This window comes from Daldinia decipiens (genome assembly GCF_022478715.1).
Source record: "Daldinia decipiens strain CBS 113046 unplaced genomic scaffold F4813scaffold_6, whole genome shotgun sequence".
NCBI lineage: Eukaryota > Fungi > Ascomycota > Sordariomycetes > Xylariales > Hypoxylaceae > Daldinia > Daldinia decipiens.
In genome coordinates, this window is record NW_026054549.1 from 577,929 (window position 1) to 605,341 (window position 27,413).

Here is a 27,413-nt window from a genome sequence, read left to right on the forward strand (position 1 = left end):
CATAAAAAATAAAACTTGTAAATAATCTTTCTCGTCCTTAAAAAAAATTTCCAAAACGGGCCGGGGTCCCGGTCCCCTTTCCCGCCCCCCGCTGTCGAAATTTGGCCCCCCCCCCCCCCCTTCAAATATCGATATGTGACAAGATGAGCGCACGGGTCTTACAGTATGTAAGAACAGACGAGCTTAACCATATCGGCAATTTACGTGGAGCCGAGTTGAAGAATTGATGAAGACTAATAAAAAGAAGAATTTAAGACATCGCTTACACAACATAAAGCGCCTCAGAAATTCCCCATAACGAGTAGGAGAGCGGGAAATGAGTTACCGAGTAATACTTGGCGATCTCGGTTCGGCTCCAGTCCTCTTTGCAGCTAATCAATCGCACAAAGACTATCCGCAATTATGGCGAAGCGATTATTATCTAACCTAGGTTAGGTACCTAACATAGAGAATAGGTACATAGTAAAATGTGGAGTTGAGTGATAATATCCCGCGATAAAAATAAACCAGCTTAAGCGAGATATTATTACATTGCCTCGGTTAGATTCGAGAAAGCTTGCCATCAGTTATGTAGTAATAGCCATTCTCTAGGTATGTCTTAGTTAAAAGTCAAGCTTCACCTTTTGGATGAGCTATCTAAGATTAATGACAGTCTATATACCTACATTAGTTAGATGATTATGCGACAGTGAATTTCCCAATAACTAACCTATATACATAAAACATCATAATCATAAGATATTTTCTGATTGAATATATCTGATGTAGGAAGCCATTAACAATGTGATAATGGATTGTTTTCCTACGCCGCTTATACCAATAAACTCGAGTCTGAGGGGTTATGTTTTGTACATCTATTGGCTCCTCCAAATACCAAATACCAAGAAGCTTAGCCGCAGACATGTGTCATTAGCATATATAACTCGGCATTTCATTCGACAAACTAGGTACTTAGGTTAGGTAGAGGTGAAGGAATAATATATAATTATCTCGTAAACCAGAGTTATTAAAATTGACTTTCTAGGGACAGGCCCCTTAACTGCTTTGTACCTCTATTGACGAAGGGCACCAGCTGATGAGGTGTGGCACAGTTTAACAAGCCATTGGACAAAAAGGTATCAGGGTTCTCCGCGTCAGACACATTCCTCGCCAATGATGCGGCGGCACCTAACCTTTAGAGCACGTCAATTGGCGTGATGTGACACGTACATAGCATCAAGAATATACTTCTAAATGACATCTACCTATGTATGTAATAGGTTACCTAAATTATCTAGGTACCTAATAAGTAATTTCCTCTTCAAGACTCCTAAACTCCAACTAAACTCATTCGCGGGCCATGCAATATCATCAAGTCATACTATCAATAATCATCGCGGCTCAGCTCGTTAAGGATCAGTCTCCTTCTTCCCCATCGCCTCATAGCTGAGCTCATTAACACCAGCCTCGGTTCCTGTATAGCTCTTAAGCAAACCTCTTCTCAACGATAGCTGTACCAACTGGCTTCCCGGTCACGAACCCACCATTGATACCTCCGTGCTCGAAGACTTTCTTGCCCCTTAGCCACGTCTCTTTGACGCGGCCCGCGAACCGGCGGCCCTCCCATGGCGAGCAGCGGTTCTTCCAATGCATACCGGCCGAGTGTAATGTCCACTCCTCGGTGTCATCGAATACGCAAATATCAGCGTCCATGCCGACCTTGAGCGCTCCCTTGCGATGCGATAGTCCAACCTGCTTAGCCGTCGCGGCGCAGCATAGACGCACGATGTCGGTGATGCTCGGAGTTGACTTGCTCCCAGCTGCAGCTCGCTCCTTAGCCGATGTGTAAAGGATGGGCAAGCCGAGTCCGACCGATGAGATGCCACCCCATGCGGCAAAGAAGTCACCAACATCTTTTGCAGCCTGCGTTCCGATCTTTGGTTGGTTCTCGTTGGTACAAGCTAGGTCAGCCGTCATATCGATACCAGAATCGGAATGGTGCATATGCGGAGCTTCAATAGTTTGGAGGTGAGGCGGGAGGAGCTTGAGCTCGGGAGTGCAGGGCGAATGGTCAGAGACGATGGTTTTAATGCACGAGTCCGGTGCTGCGAGCTCTTCCCAAAGCCCGTCCTGGTTAAGCTGCTCACGAATTGGTGGGCAGCATTTGTATCTGCAATCACCATCCTCGACACCCTCAGCTGCCAACCCTAGATAATGGAAACAGGTCTCGGCCGTAATATCGATTCCAGACTTGCGGGCTGCCTTCAGGATCGGGATGGCTTGTGTCGCAGACAGGTGTACGATGTGTAGGTGCAGGCCTGGGGCTAGATGCGCGAGGGAGATAATCTCGTCGATTGCATAGGTTTCGAAGGATGGTGGTCGCGACTCGAGAAACGTATTGTACGATTGTAAGTCGCCGTGTGGTGCTAAGGGAGGGTCTGAGGCTTGTACTGCATCGCCAACTGAATCTGCAATCGGGGGGATCATCTCGGCATGGAACATGAGCGTCGTCGGTGTGCCATTTAGTGTTTTCATTGCAAGTGCAATGTCATTGGACGAGATGGCAGGGAACTCTTCAACCTATTGACTCTTATTAGCGAACCGTCTAGATGCGATTGACTTGTTGTAAGCGCAAACTTACACCCGACTCGATTAGGAAGCCTTTAAACCCGCGAACACCGGCCTCTACTAGGGGAAGAAGCTCGTCCGCATTTCCGGGGATAACGCCCCCGTAGAACCCCACATCGACCCAACATTGGCCCTGGCTAGCAGTGAGCTTCTCCTTGAACCCTGCCAAAGTCGTGGTGGGCGGGATAGCATTGAGCGGCATGTCGATAACAGTGGTCACGCCGCCAGAAGCAGCTGCCCTAGTACCGGTGTTGAACCCTTCCCATTCTGTTCGGCCTGGCTCGTTAAGGTGCACGTGAGCATCTACAAGTCCAGGAATCAAGAGTTTGGCGCCATAGTTGATGTATGTCGTTGACGGGGCAAACGACGTCTTGGGCAGGATGGTAGGTATAATATCCACGATCTTTCCGGTGGCTGGCGAGATAGAAATGGTGGCCGGGGTGAGTAGGAGGCTGTCGTCCGGTAAAGTGATTACTGCCCTCGTTGATACGAGGACAGTCAACGGTCCGGCATTAGTTCTAGAAGTGACTGTCATTATGTAAGGTCGACCTGTGGAATTTCGGTTCTTTTTTTGATGCTACAATGCTGCTATCTTGCTAATCTGCTAATAGACGAAGTGGTAGACTGGCAGACAAAGATAAGGATAGACTGGCAACGAGGACAAAGCAGATATCTCCTTATCACAATGTCTTTGACTGCAGGTTGGTGGACGAATGGTAAGAGAAAGAAGACGAGATAAGGAGAAAGCACGATATGCAACAAATGATCGAGGGAGTGTATCACAAGTCAGCAGTGATATGCAGCAATTCATAAAGTACGGTGCTGGTGATGACTGGAATGAAAGTGAATGATAGCCCAGAAAGGACAAGACCTACTGACGGGGAGGTGTACTACGTGCGGATATATGACGAGAAGATATGAGCAAGCCGAGAAAAGCGAGGGAACAAATAGTAAATGGGTTGATGGATACGATCGAGTAAGCGAAGTTACGTTCAACCTACGGCGTTTTGGGTTTTACTTAGAACTAGACCAGTCAGCAGCGATACCGCTACAACAGATCTCAAGTTTGGCAGGTTCTAGTACGATCGTGCAAGCGGTGAATACGTTGTGTAAGCTGCGGGCTACGGTGGGCTTATAGGGTTAGCCTCGGTAAAGGGGCAGATATCTCGAGACTACTCGAGAAAAGGAAATAGTCGGAGTGGTCTGCAGCAGGCCCTGATTCAGGAGGGCATAACCGCCTAAGAAGATAAGTCAAAAACATGACGAAAATAGCAGTTGAGATAAGAGAAAGACGGGAAGTGGTTTAAAGTGGGTGTAGGTGACGATAAGTAAGAGGGTACATCGAGTAATAAGACAAGGGCAGGAAAGAAAAGAAGAAAGAAAAAAAAACATTTGACGGGACTCCCGAATTGGACAATGGTTGTTATCGGTGAGCTCTGATTCGTCCAAGACTTTTTAACCCTTTAACCTAGGAAAGGTTATGACTTGCATTAGCTTGATGTCCCTTCTGTGTCCCTTCTACCAGTCTGTAAGGGGATTCATGTAACTTTTATTTTAGCCAATACCTGGCCATGCTGCCATGTTTACTTCTGCCAGTCTTATCAGATCAATATCGGACCTGACCGGGTTCTACATCAAAGTGGATATAAAGGTGTAGGTACCTACCTTCTAACCTACGTACCTACGTGACACATCATCTACAAAATCCAACTCAATTCAGGGGTCATGGTAAAAATAAAAAAATAATTAAAATAAAACCCGGCAAATTTCGAATATCGATTTCATCTCACAAGGATCAATATATGCACGCCCAGACAATTGTTTCATCCACAGATCTCTTGTCTTGACGTCCGTGTTACGTCGATGCGCCCCAGCGGAACGGACGGTGTGGATCATATTAAAGTTAACCATCAGTTTCTATCGAGTAAACTTCAAGTCGAGCCGTCACCCAAGTGGTCATCCACGAATGGCTTCATTTCATCACCGCATCGGGCAATCCCCTGCGCCCGCCATCGCTATTGCCAAGTTTCGAATATTTATCAAGTAATTTTATAGTAATACTTTCGGTTGTTTTCGGCCACGAAGGTCTCGACTTTCGATTTATATGTACTATCAGGGGATATAATGCTTACGACCATGTATTAACTCACCAACTCATCTGCTCCACTTCCCAAGGTATTAGCAGCAATGGCCTTCTCGGTGACTACCGCTGTTGTGAACCAATCCATCACCCTTCCGCAGCCCGCGATCATCTAATAAGTGTGGAGTGTTAAACATCAGAACTCTACCCACTCATAACAGAAGTAATCAGAAGATTCACTTAGGTACACACGTCGGGATGCCATGTTTAAAAGAGTTTCCTGCCAAACCGCTTTAGTCTTTATGAATGCCTAAACTAAGGGCAGATTTCGTTGCTCCCGTCCGCTAACCATGAGGCTACTCCGCGCTGGGCCCGAACTACCGGAACCATGACTTTTGCAGTCAAGCATATTCGCATATTCCAGTTCCGATTTTCTCGCCTCTATTTATTTTCCGATATAGAAGCCCTCTTTTCGATTGTCCCCTACTGATTCGGAAAGTCCCATTGGTCTAATCTCATTACGCTACCCAGAGACTATCTAGATAGGGTCTTCGCAACCTCTAGATTCCTTGCGAAATATCAACAAGTCATTTGATAAATAGATCTACTCATTAGGGATATCCGTTGCTTAGACCTCTAAGGTCTGATAATTACAGGTAATTGATTATTTAACGATGCAACTATGGGAAACCGCTTGTAGGTGGTATCACACGTAAAGAAAACATCTTGGCAATATTATTGTTAGGATTTATACCCGTTGGTTGATGTCATACACAGGCTGAGTGTCTAGGGCAGGTAGATCAATTAGTAAATAGTATTAAACCGATAACGCCTAGCCTTCTATCCTCTTACGAAGGCGCTGCGCGCCCCTTACATAGTATATAGTACATATACCCCTGTAACTACCATTAACCCACTTATACCCTGACAACAACAGCCACGAGTCTTTCTGTTTAGTAGCCTTTTTGAATTTAACTACCGTTATAAAAAGCGGTTCTCAGAAAGTCTGGGAAAGCAGTCTGTACCTGTCATTACCTGTATTTTAGTATAGAAATTTGTTAAAGCTACTTTACTATTTCTTGTTTGGCTCCGTTCCTTGCACTATACCTCCCTTAAACTACAAATAGCTCATATTCCAAGGCTTAACTACTTCACCAGACCACATGGCCATACTGAACAACTCTCTCTTTTATACTGAATCGTCTGCTGTAGGTCCCTTCTTTTTAGCCAGCTTTTTAGCAGGGTTTGGGGTCAATAGGTTATCTCTAAGAAGATTATAAAGAACTTCGATAATAACCAGGAAAAGCACGAACAGCGGAGCCAAAATAGCAAAAATAGAAAAGCCGTATGAAACATCCATGAATCGAGGGCTTGCTTTGATTTGGTCCGTGGCAAGCGCAACTTGCATTGCCGTCAGAATCAAGACAATAAAAACAGTAACCGTAGCTAGTGACGTGATATTGTCCCGGATTAAGCTACCGTATTTCCTCCAACCGCGAATATACAAAGTCAATAACGGCCACTGAGTGAAGCGACTAAAGAAATTCAGTCGGGAAAGACGAAGTTCCCCCCGGTGGAAGCGTGGGTGCACATCATCTTCCTTGTATTTGGTGAGAATCTCCTTGGAAAACTTCTTCTAATCATCCTATTGGATCTCTAAGCCCTTAGCTAGACGAGGAAGAAGACGGTGCTCTTTCGCGTACGCAAAGTCTCTCTCGTAAGTAAGAAGACAAACATAACATACGAGTAGAGGAAACCTAAGGCGCATCTCCGTAGTGCACAGACATCTCGCCGAGTTTCCGGAGGCGAACTGATGCCGGCTTGGATGGTATTTACGCCTCTCAAATTGCCGGTGTCGGGTACGGAACCTTGTTGGCAGTTGCAATCAACCTCGCAATTAAGATATTCATTCCAAACCTCGCAATTAAGATAAGTCAAACCACCCTTACTGGAGCCACCCTAGTGGGGGCCACCCATTTCCCATACAAAATCAACAACTTCGCATGTCTATAATTAATTCAAGAAAATAGATAAAAATAGATAATATCTTATGTTTTACTTTGCGATTATTATAATAGCTTATGTACATTTTGTCATATTTAAAATCTAATGTTTTGATAGTAAAATAATAAAGTGTATTTTTAATGTTATTTTGAAAATTTTGAAAATTTTAATTTTATATGGAAATTTCATCAAATTACCATAAAACCTTATAAACGCCTATAACTTCTTAGATAAATAAGTTATATAATTGGCCCTAGATTTAAAAGTTGTATTAAAACGTCCCTTATTTAACGATATAGATTCTACATTTATACCATATTAATTGGTAAAGTTATAAGCAATAATATCCCTTAACAGCTTTGCATATAAATTTGTATGTGTAATTGTTAGTGTATACTCTTGTATTCATTTCACCACAGATATTAGCCCTGCCATTTTTTCAAAATTCTATACCTGGTGAAAATCTAATACCGTACTCAAAATCAAAGACTGTATAATTTTATCTATTTTCTTGAATTAATTATAGACATGCGAAATCGTTGATTTTGTATGGGAAATGGGTGGCCCCCACTAGGGTGGCCCCAGTAAGGGTGGTTTGACTTATTCATTCCAAACCTCGAAACTAAGAAGGAAGCGAGGCAAGGGCTTTATGAAGATACTTCCGTCGTTCATCCAAACGAGATGTAAATCCAAACGCTCACAGGGAACAGTTTCTCTGCCTGAGTATAATTGATAATTCAGCGGTACTGCTGGGCGTTTACTCCCGATTGCCCAAAAATATTTTGAGAATACTTCTAATTTCTGGAGCGAAAGCTCTATCGATAGAATATAAACGTGATGAACAAAGCTTCGTCTTACAGGTGCAAAGAGGACCATAGTCTTGAAAGAAAGTTATAACTCGTATATCTATAGAATAATTACCTTATATAAGAGCAAAGCACGAGAGGCACACCATAGGCAGTCTATCGAGATTTACTTATACTCCGCGGGGCAGCCACAGAAACCAGATTCCTTTGCAGTATAGGCCCTCCTATTGGCCCAAGTGCCTTATTGGGATCTTTGAAGTAATGATGCAAGACTTACGCGACAGGTCAAAGAGATGTACTTAACATTACATTATTTTTATAAAGTTGAATGTATCGATGAAAGATTCCGACTTCAGATTTGGGAGGTATTTTAAGCCATAACGAGGCTAACACGGCCCAAGACAAGATATTTTTCAATTGTCCCTGTTATGTGTGCCAGCTATTCGGCCCAATAGGAGTGATATGTTAGGTACCTAAAAATGATACGCCCCTTTAGCTTTGGTCGCATTCTGTTAACCTATCAACAGCTGATATAATTGGACGGCGAGTCACCAAAACGGGTGGCCAGGAGGTATTTAATCGGAAAATATTATTGCCGTAGGCATCATCTGGGGGACTGAGTAGATGCTGTTCTGCAGCTCTCGCTACTCCCCAATATCTTACAGCCCCCTCGAAGATGATGCCTTGCACACCAGCACCTTTGGTTATGCATTTTCTCATTAACTATGCATGCGTAACTGCCCTCGATTTCTTTCCCTTATCCAACAAGGGCTATAGATAGCCTTGTTTTACCTACAACGTGACACCGTCTTCATAGTCAATAACGTTATCCTGACGACCGAAGCCGAGCCAATAACTCCTGTGGCTATTATAAGAGCTATTTGAATTCAATGATATACAAGCACAGAATTAGGGAAAATGCTACGGCAAAGCAATAGACAAGTTCGCTCGTCTAGCTCTGTGAATATTATTAGTTATTGACTAGGGATAGATATGTCCTACTCGATCACCGCTCGAGGTTTTATATCCAGACCCGACTAACCATCCTGTTGAAGACGCTGAAGTCGAGTATAGATACCTTATTTCTTGAATTCCGCTTTATATCTAACCAGTAATCAGCATAATTGCCGTCCATGGTTTGGGTTCGAACGTTGACTGGTCATGGACATGGAAGGACAAGGCCAGAAAACGACCACCCGTCCACTGGCTCAAAGATCCTGATATGCTCCCAGCTCTCCTGCCTAGAGCTAGGATCCTGGTATATAACTACGAGTCAATATGGTATGCCAACGCACCGCGAACACGCTTACAGCTCTGTGGAGAATCTCTGATGCGTAGTGTTCACAACTTCCGCGAGGATTCTCAACGACCTATCATATTTTTAGGCCATAGCCTTGGCGGTCTAGTTATCTTATATGTAAGGTTACAAAGATCGCATCAGACGGATAATACTGATCTTGAAAGGGCTTATTGTACGCTGAGGGGGAAGAGGAATTACATTATCTACCCAGACAGACTGTCGGGTTTGTTTCCCTCGGAACCCCCTTCCGGGGCACGCAGATGAAGTGGGTTACTAGTGTTATCGCCTGGTCAATGGCACCAGCCCAGTCACATTCGGGTATTATCCAGGATTTAGAGTACGACAATTCTACACTAAGAGATAAGGTCCATGATCTCTGCAAACTACGGGATAGACTACATTTGCCAACGTGTTGCTTCTTCGAGAAATTCAAGACAGATTACGGTAAGAAATTTGGGGTCACAGGATTCGCGAAGTTGATGGTAAGTACACCCGGAAATTTGAAGAATACCAGGAATTCATTGTGATTTCTAGGTCGTAAAAGAGGAATCCGCTTGTATTGCTGGATGGGAGCGAATTTCACTTCCAGCGGATCATCTTCAAATGAATAAGTATTCAGGCCCAAATGATTCCTCCTTCTTGAGTGTTTCGGCAGTAATAGTTGAGATGTATAAGAAAGCTAAAGTTGCAATCGAAAGTCGGAGATCGTGTAAGCTCCCAGCCTTGCTAACAATGGATACGCTCTAACACAACTCTCAGCACTAGACAAGTCTCAGTTCATGGTTCCCTTTGGCCGGAACAGTGGCTTCGTTGGTCGAGAACAAACACTGCAACTATTCCTAGAAGGAATCAGCCCAGGGACAAACCAGAATGATTGCCAGCGAGTGGTGCTTGAAGGTCTCGGAGGTGTTGGCAAAAGTCAATTGGCCCTCGAAGCTGCCTACCGCATCCATGAAAAATATCCAGGCATATCTGTCTTCTGGGTGCCTGCAATTAGTGAAGCAACATTTGTTAATGCCTACCGGGAGATTGCCCAACAGCTCAGACTCAAAGGACTTAATGACAATCAAGCAGACATAAAAGCACTCACGAAGGCCGCCTTAGAAAAGGAAAATGCTGGTAAATGGCTTTTTATCCTTGACAACGCCGACGACGTCCAACTACTCTTCGGCGATGGCAACACCAGAGGCCTGGTCGAATATATCCCATTCAACCGGAGCGGCTCCATCCTTATTACGACACGGACTCACGAAGTCGCCAGTAGACTTGATATCTTGAAATGGGATATCATTGCTGTCCAAGAAATGAACGAGAGGGATGCTTCTAAACTCTTGCAAAATTGGCTAGGAGACGATCGGTTAGGTGATGGAGAGAGCGTACATGACCTACTCGAATTACTAGCCTATCTTCCTCTGGCTATCAAGCAAGCGGCTGCTTATATAGCGAGGACGGGAATGACGACAACCAGATACCTGCACCATTGCCGTACAAGCGATAGTACTCTTATCAAGCTGCTAAGTAAGAATTTTGAGGACCGCAGCAGATACAGAGATACCTCGAACCCGATCGCAACGACTTGGCTTATTTCATTCGAGCATATCTCTCGGGATGCCCCATTAGCGGCAGAATACTTGAAACAGTTGTGCTTCTTTGGGGAGAAAGACATTCCTCTCACGTTGCTAAACCAGGATTCTGAATTAGAGACCGACGAGGCTATAGGTGTACTGAAGGGATACGCCTTCATTACAGAGCGAGATGGGACCAGTTTCGATATGCACCGGCTCGTGCGCCTCTCTATGCGCAATTGGATAAAGGAGAAGGGAAACTGGGAAGAGTGGATTACCCAAGGGATAAAGTATCTTGATCCAAGGTTAGAAGATGTAAGAAGTGGCGACATCATGACCTGGCGAAAGTATCTACCGCATACGCAAACCGCCTTGGAATTCCAACAAGACGCACAGGATAAAGAGGCCACGTGGGGACTCCTCATGAATATATCCATGGGTTATTTGGTCCTTGGATACTACGGGACGGCGGAACAGACAGCTCGACAATCCCTAAACCTGGCAGAGAATATATTTGGTCATGAACATCCTAACACGCTGGTTTCAATTAATTGCCTATCTAGTTGTTTGGAATCCCTAGGACACTATTTAGCATCAGAAAGTCTATACTGGAAAGCATTAGGACTGTGTGAAAGACAATTCGGCCCTCACCACCCCGACAGGCTTAGGACTATGGATAACTTGGTTTTGGCATTAGATTTTCAGGGAAAACTCGACGAGGAGGAAAAACTACAACAGCAAGTACTAGAGATACGTAAAGAAATGCTAGGAGAGAACCATTACGACACAATCACCAGTATGAAAAATCTTGCATCCACCTTAAAGAAGTTGGGGAAATACGAAAAGGCCGAAGACTTGTCTTCGCGTATAAATAAAGCTTATGAGACTTGGGAACCGGGATCCACAAATATGCAACAAATAGTAACAAGGTCTAAGATTTCAATAGACCAAGGAATGTATAGCGAGGCAGAAGAAATTCTTCGACAGTTGATGGATGTTGTGGAAATGGATCCAGAAGTAAACTATCAACAAATTCTTGACGCAAAATTAGTCCTCTCTACGGCACTTATGAAACAGGGGAGGTACGAAGAGGCCGAATTACAAATATGGGAACTTCGGAAGAAGATATCGGACGAAGAGGATTTGGACACAATTGACGCCTTACTTATTAATATGCATCTTGTAGAATGTTTATGCAAGCAAAAAAAGTATAAGGAAGCGAAACCGATAGTGCAACAAACACTAGAGGCTAGAAAGGAAGTATTAGGCGAGGAACATCCCGTAATTTTGGGATATAAGAGGATACTATCACTTGTACAGGAATATTTGACGATGGGCGATTGGGTCTGGTAAACTATCAGTCCCTAAACAGCAGCTAGTTATTCAAATAAACAGGACGTAAATCGATCTTCCTCGGCTTCTAGGCTTGTGAAATTATTCTTTGCTCTAGTTGTTTTTATCCCATCGTATCGTATAAGTGCTGTAAAGTAGTAGGCCCATTAACAGGTAGTTAATAGAGAAGTAGGTTTTAGCTATCTATTAAATGAGTGTATAACTACCTACCTACCTACCTAGGTATCGATAGTCTTATGGGGTTAGTTGATGGTCTTGGAGTTATCCCTAATAGTAGTAGTATTGACGATTAAGTAGAGGTCGTAATACACTACACGTGAGTCTAGAAGGACTCTATAATTGAAATATGAGTCAGATGAGTTGGGTAAAAGGAGGTAAGGGCGTGACAGCTATTGCAAATCCTCTAACCTAGAGCCTCGAATGCACGAAATCTTGCCCCAGGAGGAATAATAGCATGGCACGATCTCGTCGGACCCGGGCCGGATACGACGCTCAAGTCGCATCCGAAATTCGGGAGGGACGACGTTAAGCCCTAAAATCCTGGATTAGGCAGCTACCTGGCACACGCCGCTCGGCCAGAATGCTGCGAGTGGTTCTACGAAGGATCATGTCCCGCCTATTTAGTTGATTCCTATTGGACGAGGTGAGTTAGAGTATTCAGCTACTTCCCCTTGCCTCATTTCTGGTGGGGTTCTTTGATTAAAATCACGGTGACATCGAAGCCATGTGGCCATGCGCGCAGATGGGCGGGATAAGCTATTATGTATAAGCGCGTGTGCGGCGCTGTTATTCAGGTGTGCTAATACACGGCTCAAGATGCTCCAAATTGCCTCTTAATTTTTCGTTTTCTTCTTGTTATGTTCCTTGTCTTTTTCTTACTCCTCATCGCGAAGATCGCCTTCATTCTTTCGGTGATCGATTTGTGGTTGGCAAGAAGGAAACTGTTTATTTTCTTGTGGTACTCAATATGAAGGTCCATTCATTGCTTCTCGTCGCAGCGGCAACAGGCTCATCTGGTGCTGCTATAAAGGCCCGGAAGGAATCATTCTCTGAGCAGTTATTGGATACCCTTGGATCATTCTCTTTGTCGGACCCCATCGTTTCAGAGTTGACTGCAGCGATTCGAGATTCAAGCGTGCTATTAGATCAAGCTTCCAGTCAAAGTAATGCCATTAGCGTTCGAACGTCCCCTTTCCAGGCGCAAACCGCATGCCAATTGCTTCGCTATATCCTACCGGATTCCTATACCGATACTAGGACGAACCAAACTGCCTACGTCACCTTACAAGAAAAAAATTGGTCAGTCGGGTGCGGCACCGAAAAACGGGGTGATCCGTTATGCTAAATGTAATGTTTAGGTCGAGCAATTGTGACCTCCCCGCGGCTTGTTTCATAACCCCGGAACATCCCGTCCAGGTAGCTATCGCATTGCAAGTGATCAGTAGGGTCCAGTCCAAATTCGTCGTTAGGTCTGGTGGTCACAACCCTAACCCAGGCTTTGCGAGTATTGGTCAGGAGGGTGTCACGATCGACACACAACGTTTCTCAAACTTGAGCTTGAGTGCGGATAAGTCGTATGCGACTGTAGGTGCTGGTCTTCGCTTCGGGCCAGTTCAGGAATATCTCGACTCGAAGAGCGTTGCGGTAGTCTCTGGCCGTAACAAGTATGTGGGCGTATCCGGGCTCCTCCTCGGTGGTGGTCACCCCATCATCAACTCTCTTACGGGGCTTGCAGCGGACAACATCAAGAGCATGGAAGTACGTATAAACTCACTAAGTGAATGGATATCCGGTTATATGTGCTAACGAACTATCAGGTCGTACTTTCAGATTTCAGAGTTGTTACCGCAAGCAGAACCGAGAACTCGGATTTATTCCGTGCCTTAAAAGGGGGTGGGAACAACTTCGGTAAGATAACTTGTTCGATTCGTTATGAGATGATGAGATCAAAACTGATCTATTTTCTAAGGCATCGTCACAAAATTTGAGTTGTATACTAAGATGCCGCGGAACCTCTGGTATCGCAATGCAGTCTACGCCGCTTCTGATGCGCCAGCAGCTTTTAAGGCACTGGCAGAGGTGCAGAAGAATATGGAAGGGGACTCTAAAGCTGGTATCCAGATGACGTGCTCACCTGCCGGCTTCACTGTCGCATTCGTCTACGGCGAGCCTACCAACGACCCTGCTGTATTCGCGCCGTTTAGCAAATTAGTACCTACGTCTGAGAGGACTCCTCCCACGAACGGTACAACCTTGGAATTCATCGAGCTCCAAAGTCTGCCGCAGCCCGATGCCAATCACGACACTGTCGGTGTTACTACGACTCTAGATGCTGACATGTACCTCGATTTCTACAACCAATATCTCTCCATAAATGCGGCCAATAACGGCACTTCCGCCACGTACCTCCTTGCTATCCAGACCTTGGGTGCGGCCGCTGCTCGGGTTGCCGACTTCAACGGCGGAAACGTTCTGGGTTCATCCAAGAGGGCTCTAACCCTTTGGAACCCCATTTCGACATGGACGAACCCGGCAGAAGACAAGCAAGTTCACAGCGTTGTAACACAAATAGGGAACTACATCGAGAGCCGGTCGCAAGCCAAGAACCTATACGACCCGCTGATCTTCGCCAACATCGCGGCGCACGACCAAAACGTGCTCGCGAGCTACGGTTCGCAGAACCTAAACTTCCTGCGAGGCGTGAGCCAGAAGTACGACCGCTGCGGCACGTTTCAAAGACTACAAAATGGCGGATTCCTGGTTTCTAGAGCATAGAGAAAATGGCTGGCAATAATGTGTACATATTAATTTTGCATGTATATTAATTTTAATCGCCAGGGGGTACCGAGCTCCTGGAACTTACTTGTCTCGGTGTGATTTTGGCGCCTAGATTATAGCACCCCTTACTTCGGGGATAACAGCTAATGCATATGCAGGCGGTACGAACTGTTGGTGGTATGGTCTTTCTTGGCAATGCTCAACCTCGCCGAACCTCACCGATGTAGCCGATTAACTAACCTCGCCGACCTCGCCGAAGCCGACGGTATGATAGACCTTGCCGAGTAACAAGTTCTTACCGAGAAAAGAAAAAGAAGAAAAAGGTAGAGCATACTTAAAGTGGTAGCTAGACAAGCCTCGGTACCTTACAGCTTCCTGTGCCGCCTCTAGTCTAGGAACACTCTTGAATTCCGCCGCTTATTCCAGTGAACTCTCCGAGTAGGACCCTCTACCCTACTTGATAGCTTAAAGGAGCAGGGCATCGGCAGCCGCTATCTATCGTCGGGCCGACAAAATGCGAGAGCCTCACGGAGCCCTGGCTTCTCCATAATGTAAAGCTCTCTATTAGCCATAGTCGGGAGCTATGATTGCTCAATAGCGTCTAATTATAGGTCCTCGACACGTACGTAGGGTAATATTCCAGCACATCTAATTCCTTTCCCCCCTAGCACGGTTAAGCACCGTTACTCCGTAGACTATCACACTGCACTTCTCTTTATTCCAAGTCGTAGACCTCCTACGTGTAACGCGGATTGTCTTGATATGTATACCTAGTCCTTGTATACCGCCCGCCTAAGAAAAGATTTCTGGGCGTCTGTTTCGCTCTTTCGACTTGTCTGACACCTTTCCTCCTCCCCATCTAGAGGTGTCCACGATGGGTGCATCTCCGGATAGAACTAGTGCCGATGCTGACACGACTAGCGCCAGGACGTCTCTTCCGCCCGCGTCGCTGTCGGGGTCACTGAATGAAAAGGCGGATCTGAAAGAGGCTGTTATTGTTGCGAACGATGATGCTGGTGATACGCCAAAGGCAGTGTATGCGGAGGGATGGAAGCTCTGGATCGTCTATGTCGCAACGCTGTTAACTATGTTTCTTGTGGGTAGATATTCTTAGCTGGATAGTGCTTGGCTGGATTGCTAACCGCGTCTATTCTGCAGGTACCGCTTGACATGGTATGCCATTGACTACCTCACTTATTTTATGTTTCTACCGGCAAAGTCTTATTCTAACAGTTACCTCTAGACCATAGTAGCAACCGCCATCCCCAAGATCACAGAAGAATTTCAGAGTCTGGACCAGGTTGGCTGGTATGGCTCGGCGTTCTTCCTGACGTTAGCAGCCTTCCAGGCGCCATGGGGAACAATCTACAAATACTTCCCGCTCAAAATTGCCTACGCCGTCTCCGTTTTCATATTTGAATTCGGAAGTCTGATCTGTGGTGTTTCGAGGAACAGCCAGATGCTCATTGCAGGCCGTGTGATCACCGGCTGTGGAGGCGCTGGTATTACTATCGGTACCTATGTAATCATTGCTCATCTTGTCCCGGCCGCAAAAGCTCCAGCTTTTATCGGTGGTATCGGTGCTGCTTTTAGCATTGCGAGTGTAGCTGGTCCGTTGGTTGGAGGTGCCTTCACTGGTGAAGTTACGTGGCGGTGGTGGTACGTCTGTCTTTGCTTACTTGTGATTGTGATACTTACTGCAGTACAGTTTCTATGTTAACCTGCCCATCGGTGGCGCTGCATCTGTCATCTTCTTTGCTTTATTCCCGAAGCCAAGTATACCACCCCAGCTAGCGACACTCAGGGAGAAGCTTCTAGGTTTGGATCCTTTGGGAACGATTCTTGCGGTTACGTCCATCATATGCTACTTTCTTGCCCTTGAATGGGGTGGTGTATCGAAGGCATGGAACAGCGCAGACGTAATCGGGACGCTCATCGGCTGGATTCTTCTTGCTATTGCTTTTGGTGTGGTGCAATGGTTCCTGAAAGAGCGAGCATCAATCGTCCCCCGAATCCTCGCGCAACGCCACGTCTGTAGCGGCGCGGCTTTCATGTTCTTGTAAGCGATATCGAAATCCATGCTTTTTCTCGGTTTTGACTAACTGGTGGAATTCAGACTGAGTTGCGCCAACTTCATGATGATTTACAATCTTCCGCTTTACTTCCAATCTGTAAAGGGGTCTAGTCCGACTTTGAGTGGCATTCAAGTTCTGCCACTCATTGTTTCTGCCTGTAAGCTCTTCCAGGCCCTTTTTTGACCCTCACTAACATCACATAACAGCCGTGACCGTTATTATCAGCGGTATTCTCTTTACAAAATTCCCTTTCTATCAACTTTACCTCCTCATCGGTGCTAGCTTGACCGCGGTCGGCGCCGGACTGCTTTACACCCTCGAAGTAGACTCGTATGCAGGGGCATACCTGGGATACCAGTTTGTAGTTGGTATCGGCAATGGAGCGTGCCAGCAGATCCCTCTTACGGTTGTACAGGCCTTTTCTAAGCCTGGAGATTTGGCTACGTCGATGTCTACCCTTCTTTGTGAGTCAAGCCCTCATCCCGGTCTCAGTCTTTCTACGAACATGAGATGCACCCACAGCCTGCTTTATATACATGTTGCTAGTATTATAAAGAAAAAGCGCTAATCATCTTACTTTCGCCAACAGTTTTCCAGCTATTATCGGGTGCCATGTCGGTAGCTGCGGCCCAATCCCTTTTCATAAACCGCTTGCTCTCCGCTGCTTCCATCCATGTCCCAGACGCCGATCGCGCAACCATCATCGCCACCGGAGCTACTGATCTCCAACGCGTGTTTCCTGGTGACCAATTAATAGGGATACGCGAAAGCTATTTAGATGGGTTGCACGCCGCATGGGCTATGGCTATTGCGTTTGCAGGCGCTGCTTTATTGACCGGGTTAACGCTGGGATTCAAGAGAATTGAAAAGCCTCAGGGAGAGCTGACGAAAGATGTCGAGGAGGGTCAGGGGACTGAAGTAAAGGTCGAGGGGAACAGGACGTTGGGTAATGGTGAGAAAGCGTAAATTGTTTAAAGAGATATGAATAATCAGGTTTAGATCCCCTAAGGGTACACGGGTGTGTCTTCTTTGAATTTAGACAATCTAGAGGATGTGTGGGATCAGTTACATCCTAGGCCTGTTTATGGCGCTCTTTGGGATGTGAACCTGTCGGTTAAGAGGTAACTTTCATGATCGGAGGCCGCGCAGCTTGACTTCAAGCATGGGTTTCGGGATCCTAGCTATAGGATGGTGGGTCTTTTCGGGGATATTCCGAAGTTTCTATACGCTATTCATCCAAGAACCGAGGCCGAATTCCTGGCGGATCGGGGCTGATTTTAGCTAAAGGAATATGATGGTCGTCCGGTATCGATCCTAGATTATATATAAGGTCTTTGGATTCTATGTCTGGTTCAAGAATTGAGTATTCGCCATTGGAACATAGCCAATCGTCTTCCAGACAAGGTAGCATTAACCCCCAGAGTATCTGCTAGTACTTACAATATTCGTAGGATTCCTATTTCTATGTATTTCCTTGTTTTTGTTCTTCTTTGATACCCTCCTTCTCGGGGTAACACTATAGCAACACTATACGTTATCTACTATACAACATGCCTGCAAAAATTGAACCCCGCTTTGCTTCTCCTGTTCATAACTCCAGCCACTCTACCCTCTCTTCAGATTTCACCGTGGTGGCGGTTTCGCGCTCGCAACCGGTTACCCATGATATTCACTCACAGCCGACGCTCACAGCTATCGTTCGATCGCCTTCGACGACTCCGTTGGTGCTCACTCCTGAAGAAGGTATCGAAGGACATAAGTCTGCCGTACACGATGCGCAGGTATACGCATTCTTCGCCCATCATTATGATTACTGGACGTCACGTCTAAATATAGAGCGGTCTGGATGGAATTGGGCTTTCTGGGGAGAGAACTTGACCTTGAAAGCGCCAGACGGGATTGATGAATGGAGCATCAACTTAGGAGATCGGTGGGTATTTTCGTCCCCTGACGATGACGTGAACGGCAACCATCGGGGAGTTCAAAATAAAGGGGTTATTCTCGAGGTTGTAGGGGGGCGGAGTCCGTGTTCACGGCTCGCGTGGCGATGCGGACAGCCGAGTAGTTGGCTAGCCGAGGTCGCCAAGTCCGGCTTCTGCGGTGTCTACCTGAAAGTCGCGCGCGGAGGTTCCATCGCACCCGGCGCCACGGCGAAAATCATCCCGAATAATCAAGAATACACGGTTCCGGCCGGCAGCATCGCCCAGTGTGTATTCTCGCCGCTCAGGGATCCCGCTACTCGTACGTTAGCAGAGCGTATCCTGCGTGTGCCCAATTTGCAAAAGATGAATAGACAGATCATCGCTCGCAAGCTAGGGATGATTGAGGATAACGAAGCGGCGGGGAAGAATCGATGGGCTGGGTGGCGGTCGCTAAAGGTCACCAATGTGGTTGATGAGACTTCTACTATTAAGTCTTTCTATCTAAAAGCCATTGACGACAAGCCCTTGGCATCCTATCTCCCGGGACAATTTCTCACTGTAAAATTGCCCTCTGGCGACATCCGCCGCTGGTCTATTTCTTTGTGGTCGCCCCCATCCTCTACCTCAGTCCCACCATCTTACCGTATCACGGTTAAGAAAGGACTAGCTGCGTCTCGTTATCTTCATTCCAATGTCCTAACTGGGGACACGATATTAGCACGCTCACCATCTGGATCGTTTGTCCCTGATTTAAGCCAAAACTTCCCCCCTCGACAGATATACATCAGTGCTGGAATAGGCATGACTCCGATCCTTAGTATGATTCAAGCTCATTTTTCTCATCCGGCTTTGAAGAAAACACCTGTAATCCTGATCCATGTCGCCCGGAATGGTGAGCAAAATACCTCTCATTTCAAATTTGAACTCTCATCATTCGGTCTATTCCGCATGATCACGTTTTACACATCTCCTATTGCTGGTATAGACGTCCAGGGCAGAGACTTTGACTATACAGGGCGACCTACGTTCGATTTCTTTGCCGAGCTATTAAGCCCATCGTATTTTATCGATCCACTATCAATCACTCCCATCGAACTAGCGGGAAACGTCTCTAACGCGTATATCTGCGGTCCACCGGATTTTGTAGATGCCACGCGGGACTACCTTGGACGCTGCAAAGTACCACCGCCGGCTATTCGTTACGAAACTTTCTCGTCAAATTCGGATTTCAAACTTGACGATCTATTAGTTTCGGCGGCGGACGGGACAGAACTACCAGAGGATTCAATCGTCCAGTTTCGAACGAAAAAGGTCAAGTGGAAGAAAGCTGAAGCACTCTCACTTCTTGAGCTCCTCGAGCGAGATGGTGGAGGGGACCAGCCAGAATCAGCGTGTCGGGAGGGCGATTGCGGGACTTGCGAGGTAAGAATCTTAAAAGGGGAAGCTCGAGTTTCGAAGAATGCTGGTAAAGAGGCAAAAGAAGCAAGTGGAAAGGCCGGGACTATGATTAGATCGTGTTGCTCCTTTCCAGCAAGCAAGCTTCTAGAATTGGAATTCTGAAATACTACATCATATTCTATCACGGGGGTCGCAGGACACAACGTGATACACCAGATGCCTTTGAAATGGTCCGAATTACATAGAAGAATAGCCAACAGCTCATGCCAAACCCGACTCTTTCAAAATTACCCTTTCGTTCAACTCAACCTCCTTTATAGACTACCTCGTCAAAGAATCACAACTCAACAAAAGATCCGGATGATGGATCCACATCTCATCATCCCACGGCCAATCCATATTCTCGTCCTCCCCATCGCGGTCGAATTTCTTCTCCTTTTCTTGCCCCCCTACCTTAACATCCAACGAAATATTCCAACTCTCCAGGATCTCAACAACCACGCTCCTCAGAACCAACTCCGCAACATATTTCCCCAGACAGGTTCGCGGACCAAATCCAAACCTCCAATACCGATACCGCAAGTCGCGTCCGCCCTTCTGCCGCTCAAGCCACCGTTGCGGCCGGAACCGCTCCCGGTCCTCGCCCCAAAACGGGTTCCGGATGTTGAGCGCGTACGAATCAACGACGAAGTTAGTGCCTGCGGGGACTTCGTAGCCGTCGAGGACGCGCGGCGTCGGACATGCCTGTGGTGTGGAGAACGCGGCGAGCGGGCGCAGGCGTGCGGACTCGAGGATAGACGCGCCTAGGAGAGTAGGTGTAGTTGTCCACGATGAGAGGAGATAAGCATTTCGAGTCGCCGGATCTGAGGAGTGTGCGAAGATCTCGCAGCGCAGCGCTTTCTGCACGGCTGGATGGGTTGCTAGGAACACGAGGGTCCACGACATGCCGCCCATAGTCACGTCGATGTTCGCGAACATCATCTCGTCGAGAGTCTGCAGGAGTTCCTCGCGCGACATGGTCCCTTTCTCGACGTCTTCGTACATCTTGATAATAGGGGCTGCGTCGGATCCCTTGGCATCGAGAGCGTGGGCATATGCTCGGTCATTCCAATTGGCCCAGCGCTCTTTGAAATGGCGAAGCGTGCGTATAGCTGGGATGGGAAGGAATCGTGAGATACGGAATCTCGTTATGCCTCCGCTAATGACGTTTTTGAATAAATCCTCTCTATCCGGGATCAAACCCCGGAGTTCCCGTTCCAGTATCGCATCCAGCGGCCCATATACAACCCTCGCGACGAAGAGGAACGGGAGTAATTTTAGATCACGCACAGGATGCAATTTTCCTTGTTCTTTAAGCGTCACATTCTCCGCGCTCAGGGTACCCATGTACGACTTGGTGAAGTTCTGTACGTCAGTAACGTATGCGCTCGTTGACCGGTGCAGAAACGGCGCCTCGACGCCGGTCTTAACGGCGTTCCAGGACGAGCCGCTGATAAGACCAAGGCAAGATCCTAGAAGACGTTCCATGAGATAGCCGCTATCATTTGCGTGGGCCTTGATGTGTGCGTGAGAATCACGGAACACAAGCTCTACATGAGAGGGCTTGGTTAAGACGCTTATGAGATAAGTTAGCAATGCACTTAGTGTTCATCTCGATAGCGCCAGTGAGTAATGAAGATGAGACTAGTTAGAGAGGAGAATTAGGATGCTCACACTTCCCCCTTCATCCCTGACCATAGGCGATAGAGACTCCCATACTCGCTCTCCCACTTGGCGCTGTTCGCGCGTCCATTCAGAAATTTCTCAACGTTTCCTTGACCATCAGGAAAGACGTATGGAAGTGATGGCAAATCAGAACCATTCTTCACATGTTTAATTTGGTAACAATGAGATAATATTGTCTAAAGGTTGACTGTAAGTTGAATCCGTTGATGATTGGGTTTAGAATTACTCACGTTCATTACACCAGAAAGCAAGGACTTGAAACATGTCTGTATTATTTGACTTCGTAGTATGAAGACAAGGCCGACGACTGCAGCGAGGATTGCAATAGGAGAGGGAACGTTGGCAAGAATGTAAGCCTGTAGAGAGGACATCATACCAATTTGTACGGGTACTCCGCAGCTAGTTACCACGATAGAAATTCCAAGTATTCAGAGCACTAACTAGAAATCAACGAAGAGATCACTGGGGCTATGATAAAAGAACTACAAGTCAAGCTAAGTCTGCTGATTACCTACAGCTGAAGTCTTTTACGAGTGTGGTAGGATAGATCCCGTCTTAGTTAGTTCCGGGAACCATATCCAGGAGCTGACTCCTCCGAGCCTTGCTCTTGATCCTTAAAACTAACCGCCATACCGCGTGTGGATATATTTTAGCAGAGGTTCCCCATATTGACGCTAGCCTTCACATCTCATGATTATAAGGAGAGGGAATATCCAACAATAGGTAACGGTGAGGGCATCTCTAAATGGGAATCGACGTATAAGCCATCCTGTGTTACTACACACCATCATTGCACATTCCCCGCACCGTGCGAAGTAAACGTTACGGCATACGGAGTCCGGGCCGAGCGTTAGTCGGCCGCCGATCCCGGGAGCCGAATTCTCGGGAACTAAATAAAAACGCACCACGCTGAAGCCACACTACTGATACCTGTAGGTACGTAGGGTTCTGTCCCTGTGGGTAAGACGACGATCGGCAAGCTAAGCATTGTCAAAATGCGAGAACCCGAGACACTGTGTGCCTATATGCGGGATACAGTTCTAACAGTCACTATTTATAGCAAAATGTTTCTGCGAAGTAGCCGATAAGTGTGAAAAATACCCATAACATTTAGTACCGATTTACGGTACGTTATCGCTACCCGTTGGTATCTAATTTACATCTCTGGTACCCATGCTGGCTATATACAAACAAGTTTTGATTTTCGTACATGATGATCGCTCTCATAGCGCGAGATGTCGCGCTGAACTCCATTTCTGCTTTATCTGGTACATTAATGTCTTCGTCCTGACCTGTAAGTCTTCTAGTAGAAGATCATGCGTCCGCTTGGAGACGCTGTTCCAATCCGGTTGTAGCAGTGTCTGCTTGATCAACTTGGACACTTGAAGAACTGTTGATAATTCCTTTCCCACAATGTGCATCTGCAAGGCTTGCTGAACCTCGCGGTCGACTTGGTAGGCGCCGAGGTGGAGTGAGAGGTCTCCAGATGACCCGGTATTTTCGAGACCGCAGATCACGGACGGCATGCACTGCTCGAAGAAGGTGATTACTTGTGTAAGGCAGACCAATATGAGAATCATATGCGTAGATGATAACGGGTCTGCTAAAGATAATGCGCGGAGAACTTCAGTAACGCGTGGAAGAAGCTGTGAGCTCTGATGAAGCACCTCGTCTAGCGGCATGGGTGATTTGTGTGGTCTACGGGAAAGCTCCTCAAGCTGCGTTGTCCAGTAGTTGACATCACCCCCAGAGGAATGCGGTGTACCGGGCGTTTGCTCGGAACCATGGCCCTGATAGCTTGATGTCGTCGTCGTTGAAGACGATGTTCCAAAGAGTTGTGTTGTATGGAGTTGTTGCTGCTGCGGCTGCGGCTGTTGTTGTCGAGATGGTGAAGCTCGAGGAGATTGATGGCTGGTAATGAGTCGAGGAAATGTTAATTCTAAACGAGTCCCGATAACTTCAAAATAATTATCGTCGATATCTGAAAAGTCTATATCCTCGAAATTCGAAATGAGCGGGTCAAAACTGGGTCCTTGGAGCTCATCACCGATATTATCAAGTGACATGGATGCTACCGAATGTTTTCGTTGCTCCTGACTGGTGGCTTCGTCTAAGATACTCATAGAATCACTTGCTGATCGATTATGATGATGAAGACTATAGTTTCTTTCTACAGACGAGCTAGGGAACTGTAGCCCGTTCTGCTCAATCTGCTGCTCGACGTCGCCAACCCCGCTAGATAGACTATTGGACGAATTCCAGTCGTGTAGTTGCTGCTGTTGCTGATGACTACCAGTAGGGCTGGTTATGTATGGACCCATGGTCTTAGGAACGCTTGACTTGCGTCTTCTGCTTGCTCTATCTGCTGATGTGCGGCCCATATTTGACTGGCTGTAGTGGCATGTTTTGTTACCACGCTCACAGCGCTGGCAACCAGAGAGCTCGCCGGTGCAGCGAACCTATAGCAAATTGTCAGCAACTCATTTTTAATTCACATTTCTTGAGTAATGTCTCATCATCCTCTACTCACTCACCTTTGATAGATGGCAGTTATCGCAAGCTAGACGCTTTTTGCGATCAGTGCTTGGCGACACACCCAACGCATTGACCGTACGACCGCCAATTAGTGTCGTCATCGTGAACCACTTTACAGAGAGATGTGAAGAAGAGGCTGGCCGTCTTTCTTATTGCTAGGTAAAGCAATAAGACGTCCACAAGACCCCCAGGCGTATTTTCAAGCTAGACGTCGTGGAGGTATTCTTGTACATATTCTTTTGGGAATCCAGGAATCACAGAATCGTACATTTAAGATGATACATCTTGTCGACAGGGGCACGATTATGTACACCAATGATGCCAAGATGCAAGCCTACCTAGGTAGGCTCTCTCGCTCATCTGCGGGGCCTACAACGTATCGTATAGATTCCTTCACATTTACTGTATGTAGTTTGTTACATAGCTGATGTACGATAATGTTGGCTTGGCGTTCCGGAACACTGCGCATATGTAGCATCTAGTAAGACGAACAGGGGTGCAGCAGGGAAGAATGTGGTATGGTGGATCAGCTTGCTGACAAGAAATGCGCGCGCGATCAAGTAACAAGTAACGATGAGGGTGTTTGTTCAGTAGACGAATCAGTATAACCTTTGCTATTTTGTTACCTCGCTCTCGCTATGAGTTTGGCTGTACACTAATGAATTAGCCTCCGGGAAATGCTATATTTAAAATCCTTCGATGGCCGCTCCGTGATAGCTTCGGTAACACTAGGTACCTCATAAGACATGAGCAGTGTTGGATGGTTTGTATAATGTCAAATCTACCAATCACCTAACCTAGGCGTATCATAGAGTATAACACATAACATTTATAAATAATACTACTGTTGGTTATTTGCACTATTGCTCGGACATTGGTGTACACCAACTTCCAACATTTACATTGCTATCAAAATCGTAGCGTACTTGCGGGGACAACAGTCTATTTCCGCAATGTAGCATTTACGGACCCCAAGGTGGAAACGGCTTTTTGCTACGAAAGTACAGCACTTACAAGGCTAATCGGGTATGTACATGTCTAACCTAGGTAAATAGGTAGTCATCCCTAGAGTCCAATTCTGGGCATATCTTTTTTTGCCTTCAAGGATTAGCAGCCTGTTTGAGCTCTTCCACCCACTTCTCAGCCTCCTGTGTCAAATCCGGATTGTATAGCCAGCCTAACTCTCCACCCTCACCACGTGTGAGGGACTGGTCACTCCAGATAGCGCCCGGTGGCATCTTAGCTCGCTCTGATTCGGGGAGACGTTTCGCGTTCATCTGGTTAGTTAGGTCAAGGACTTTCTTAACTCGCTCTTGGCGATAGGTTTGCCATTGCGCGGCAGCCTTGTCTAGCGGCACCTCGGGGGAGAGCTTTGAGAGCAGAGTGGCCAGTGCTCTTACATCCTCGAAAGCCTGGTTGGCACCCTGGCCGGCAGTTGGCGGGATTGCGTGCGCTGCGTCTCCGACTAGGATAATTCTCTTGGACTCAGATAACCACGATGCTAAGGGCGGTATACCGTGGAAAGCCCAAAATCCCATCCGGTCCACTGGCGTCGCCTCTAGAGCTGATTGCACGATATCCGGCCAGTCAGACTTATTCTCTTGAAGCATTTCATACAACTTTTGCTTGTCCTTTCTCAGCGCTTCCCAACCTGCCGCGTCTAGCCCGGGAAATCGCCTCTGCGAGCCAATAAAAAGCTCGGACCCGTCCGGCTTTTGGGGGACTAGCAGAAAGGCGCCCGGCTTGGCCATGACAGTTGCGGGTAGGCTGTAGCCTTCAGGGATACGAAGCTGAGATCTCTGCACAACGCTGTTGATACCCATGAAACCGGCGTACATAGGCTTCACCTGGGGTAAGAAAGTCCCACGCACGGTCGAATGGATTCCGTCGGCTCCGATTACGAGAGGAGCGGATGCGACGCGTCCGTCCGCAAATGTAAACTCGACCTTGTCTGGGCCATCGGATGTGATGGCAGTCAATTTACTATCAAAGTGGATGGGGATGTTGCGCTCCCGCACCATGGCCTTCAACTCATCTAGAAGTTGTTTACGCATGATACGGATGGCATGGTAGCCGTATAGCTCCTCAGAGCCAAAGTAGTACACATCAGTAGTCTTGTCCTGGACATCCTTGAAGGTGAGGATGTCGAATTGTAGTGAGTTGTCGCGAATACGTTTGTAGACACCCACGCTATCGAGGACCCTCAAGGCGTTGGGTGATAGCATAATACCGCCCCCTTGGTCGAAATCCGCAGAGCGGGCCTCATAGACCGTAGAGGGGATATTCAGATCATGCAGCGCCAGAGCGAGGGTTAGGCCCTACGAGTAGGGGGGGCATCAGCAAAAGTCACAACCACAAAGGGTCAAAATACGGCGCGACAAGACGGCGTAGATCGACGCTAATCGACTCGAAAGACCCAGGGGCAGACGCCAGACTACTTACGGCAAGACCTCCGCCAATAATGGCCACTTCGGCAGGGGGGGCAGTAAGAACCATGGTGAGAGGACGATGTGGGTAGGGGGGAAAAATACAAATCCTAGCTATGGACGACGAAAGGTACGGAAATGAACTTGATGGATTTTAGAGGATTCAGTACTATATACTCAACAAATGAAATGTGAGATGGTTCGATAGTTCGATAGTTCGATCAAAAAGAGAAGAAGTGAAGAAGAGAGCAGGAAATATCCTTATTATCATTATTGCTAATCCGCCTTATGTATGACCGCGCCGAACGGTCGTCCTTCAACCTCGCCGAGCTCTTTTATTGGCTAACCTCGCCGATCTTGCTTGCCTATAGGACAAGCAGGGGAGTAAGAGGGGGATGATTGGTTTGGGATCGCAGAGGGGGGTGGGGAGAACAGCAGCTATCGTAAGGCTCCTACGGAAAATTACACAACAGCTTAATTACTTGAGAGATTCAAGCTAGCTATGTAGGAAGCTGGCTTAGATCTCTAGCAATTGGCTGTCGAAGTCGATTTGTTACTAGCGTGATGCAATAGAACCGGGGGATGCTGGAGGCAAGTAGCACATCATCGATTTAAGACGAGGTTTAAACTACGAATATGTACATACGTAACACGACCGTTTTTCGTACATATATCTAAGGTGGTCTCTCAAGTTATCTCTATAAAACACTTCTGCGTTGAGAATAATAACGTAAAGATAAAGAATGGGTGGAAAGGGGGGGGGGGGGGGGGGGGGGGGGGGGGGGGAATTGTTTAAGATTAATGTTTAGATTGTTTTAGGTTGAATATGAAAGTACATA

At 46.8% G+C, this 27,413-nt stretch overlaps 8 protein-coding genes across 8 annotated transcripts; 4 read left to right on the forward strand and 4 right to left on the reverse strand.

Moving 5' to 3' along the window:
* Window positions 1-1,428: 1,428 nt before the first annotated feature.
* On the reverse strand, window positions 1,429-3,298 carry F4813DRAFT_295360 (allantoinase). The gene is made up of 2 exons (XM_049240672.1): window positions 2,621-3,298; window positions 1,429-2,559 (listed from the first exon to the last, which is right to left on the reverse strand). The coding sequence occupies exons 1-2, from the start codon at window positions 3,140-3,142 to the stop codon at window positions 1,465-1,467; spliced, it is 1,617 nt and encodes a 538-aa protein (XP_049102438.1). The 5' UTR covers window positions 3,143-3,298; the 3' UTR covers window positions 1,429-1,464.
* A 4,857-nt stretch (window positions 3,299-8,155) lies between these two features.
* On the forward strand, window positions 8,156-12,003 carry F4813DRAFT_400676 (TPR-like protein). The gene is made up of 6 exons (XM_049248297.1): window positions 8,156-8,439; window positions 8,489-8,565; window positions 8,617-8,914; window positions 8,962-9,279; window positions 9,332-9,506; window positions 9,557-12,003. The coding sequence occupies exons 1-6, from the start codon at window positions 8,416-8,418 to the stop codon at window positions 11,713-11,715; spliced, it is 3,051 nt and encodes a 1,016-aa protein (XP_049102439.1). The 5' UTR covers window positions 8,156-8,415; the 3' UTR covers window positions 11,716-12,003.
* A 402-nt stretch (window positions 12,004-12,405) lies between these two features.
* F4813DRAFT_295422 (FAD-binding domain-containing protein) lies at window positions 12,406-14,918 on the forward strand. Its single transcript, XM_049240673.1, has 5 exons — window positions 12,406-13,014; window positions 13,074-13,473; window positions 13,533-13,623; window positions 13,685-14,586; window positions 14,652-14,918. Exons 1-4 carry the CDS (start codon window positions 12,683-12,685, stop codon window positions 14,488-14,490), a joined length of 1,629 nt encoding a protein of 542 aa, XP_049102440.1. The 5' UTR covers window positions 12,406-12,682; the 3' UTR covers window positions 14,491-14,586; window positions 14,652-14,918.
* Window positions 14,919-14,961: 43 nt separating this feature from the next.
* F4813DRAFT_295429 (putative MFS transporter) lies at window positions 14,962-17,826 on the forward strand. The gene is made up of 7 exons (XM_049240675.1): window positions 14,962-15,589; window positions 15,652-15,666; window positions 15,737-16,152; window positions 16,202-16,552; window positions 16,610-16,725; window positions 16,775-17,032; window positions 17,158-17,826. The coding sequence occupies exons 1-7, from the start codon at window positions 15,368-15,370 to the stop codon at window positions 17,532-17,534; spliced, it is 1,755 nt and encodes a 584-aa protein (XP_049102441.1). The 5' UTR covers window positions 14,962-15,367; the 3' UTR covers window positions 17,535-17,826.
* F4813DRAFT_295424 (PK beta-barrel-protein domain-containing protein-like protein) lies at window positions 17,827-20,130 on the forward strand. Its single transcript, XM_049240674.1, has one exon. It carries the CDS (start codon window positions 18,119-18,121, stop codon window positions 20,048-20,050), a length of 1,932 nt encoding a protein of 643 aa, XP_049102442.1. The 5' UTR covers window positions 17,827-18,118; the 3' UTR covers window positions 20,051-20,130.
* On the reverse strand, window positions 20,130-22,353 carry F4813DRAFT_295469 (putative cytochrome P450 oxidoreductase GliC-like protein). The gene is made up of 3 exons (XM_049240676.1): window positions 21,844-22,353; window positions 21,602-21,789; window positions 20,130-21,503 (listed from the first exon to the last, which is right to left on the reverse strand). Exons 1-3 carry the CDS (start codon window positions 21,985-21,987, stop codon window positions 20,210-20,212), a joined length of 1,626 nt encoding a protein of 541 aa, XP_049102443.1. The 5' UTR covers window positions 21,988-22,353; the 3' UTR covers window positions 20,130-20,209.
* A 349-nt stretch (window positions 22,354-22,702) lies between these two features.
* Window positions 22,703-24,408, reverse strand: F4813DRAFT_350074 (uncharacterized protein). The gene is made up of 2 exons (XM_049242259.1): window positions 24,148-24,408; window positions 22,703-24,072 (listed from the first exon to the last, which is right to left on the reverse strand). Exons 1-2 carry the CDS (start codon window positions 24,247-24,249, stop codon window positions 22,837-22,839), a joined length of 1,338 nt encoding a protein of 445 aa, XP_049102444.1. The 5' UTR covers window positions 24,250-24,408; the 3' UTR covers window positions 22,703-22,836.
* A 549-nt stretch (window positions 24,409-24,957) lies between these two features.
* Window positions 24,958-26,850, reverse strand: F4813DRAFT_350075 (kynurenine 3-monooxygenase). The gene is made up of 2 exons (XM_049242260.1): window positions 26,591-26,850; window positions 24,958-26,466 (listed from the first exon to the last, which is right to left on the reverse strand). The coding sequence occupies exons 1-2, from the start codon at window positions 26,642-26,644 to the stop codon at window positions 25,249-25,251; spliced, it is 1,272 nt and encodes a 423-aa protein (XP_049102445.1). The 5' UTR covers window positions 26,645-26,850; the 3' UTR covers window positions 24,958-25,248.
* Window positions 26,851-27,413: the final 563 nt, after the last annotated feature.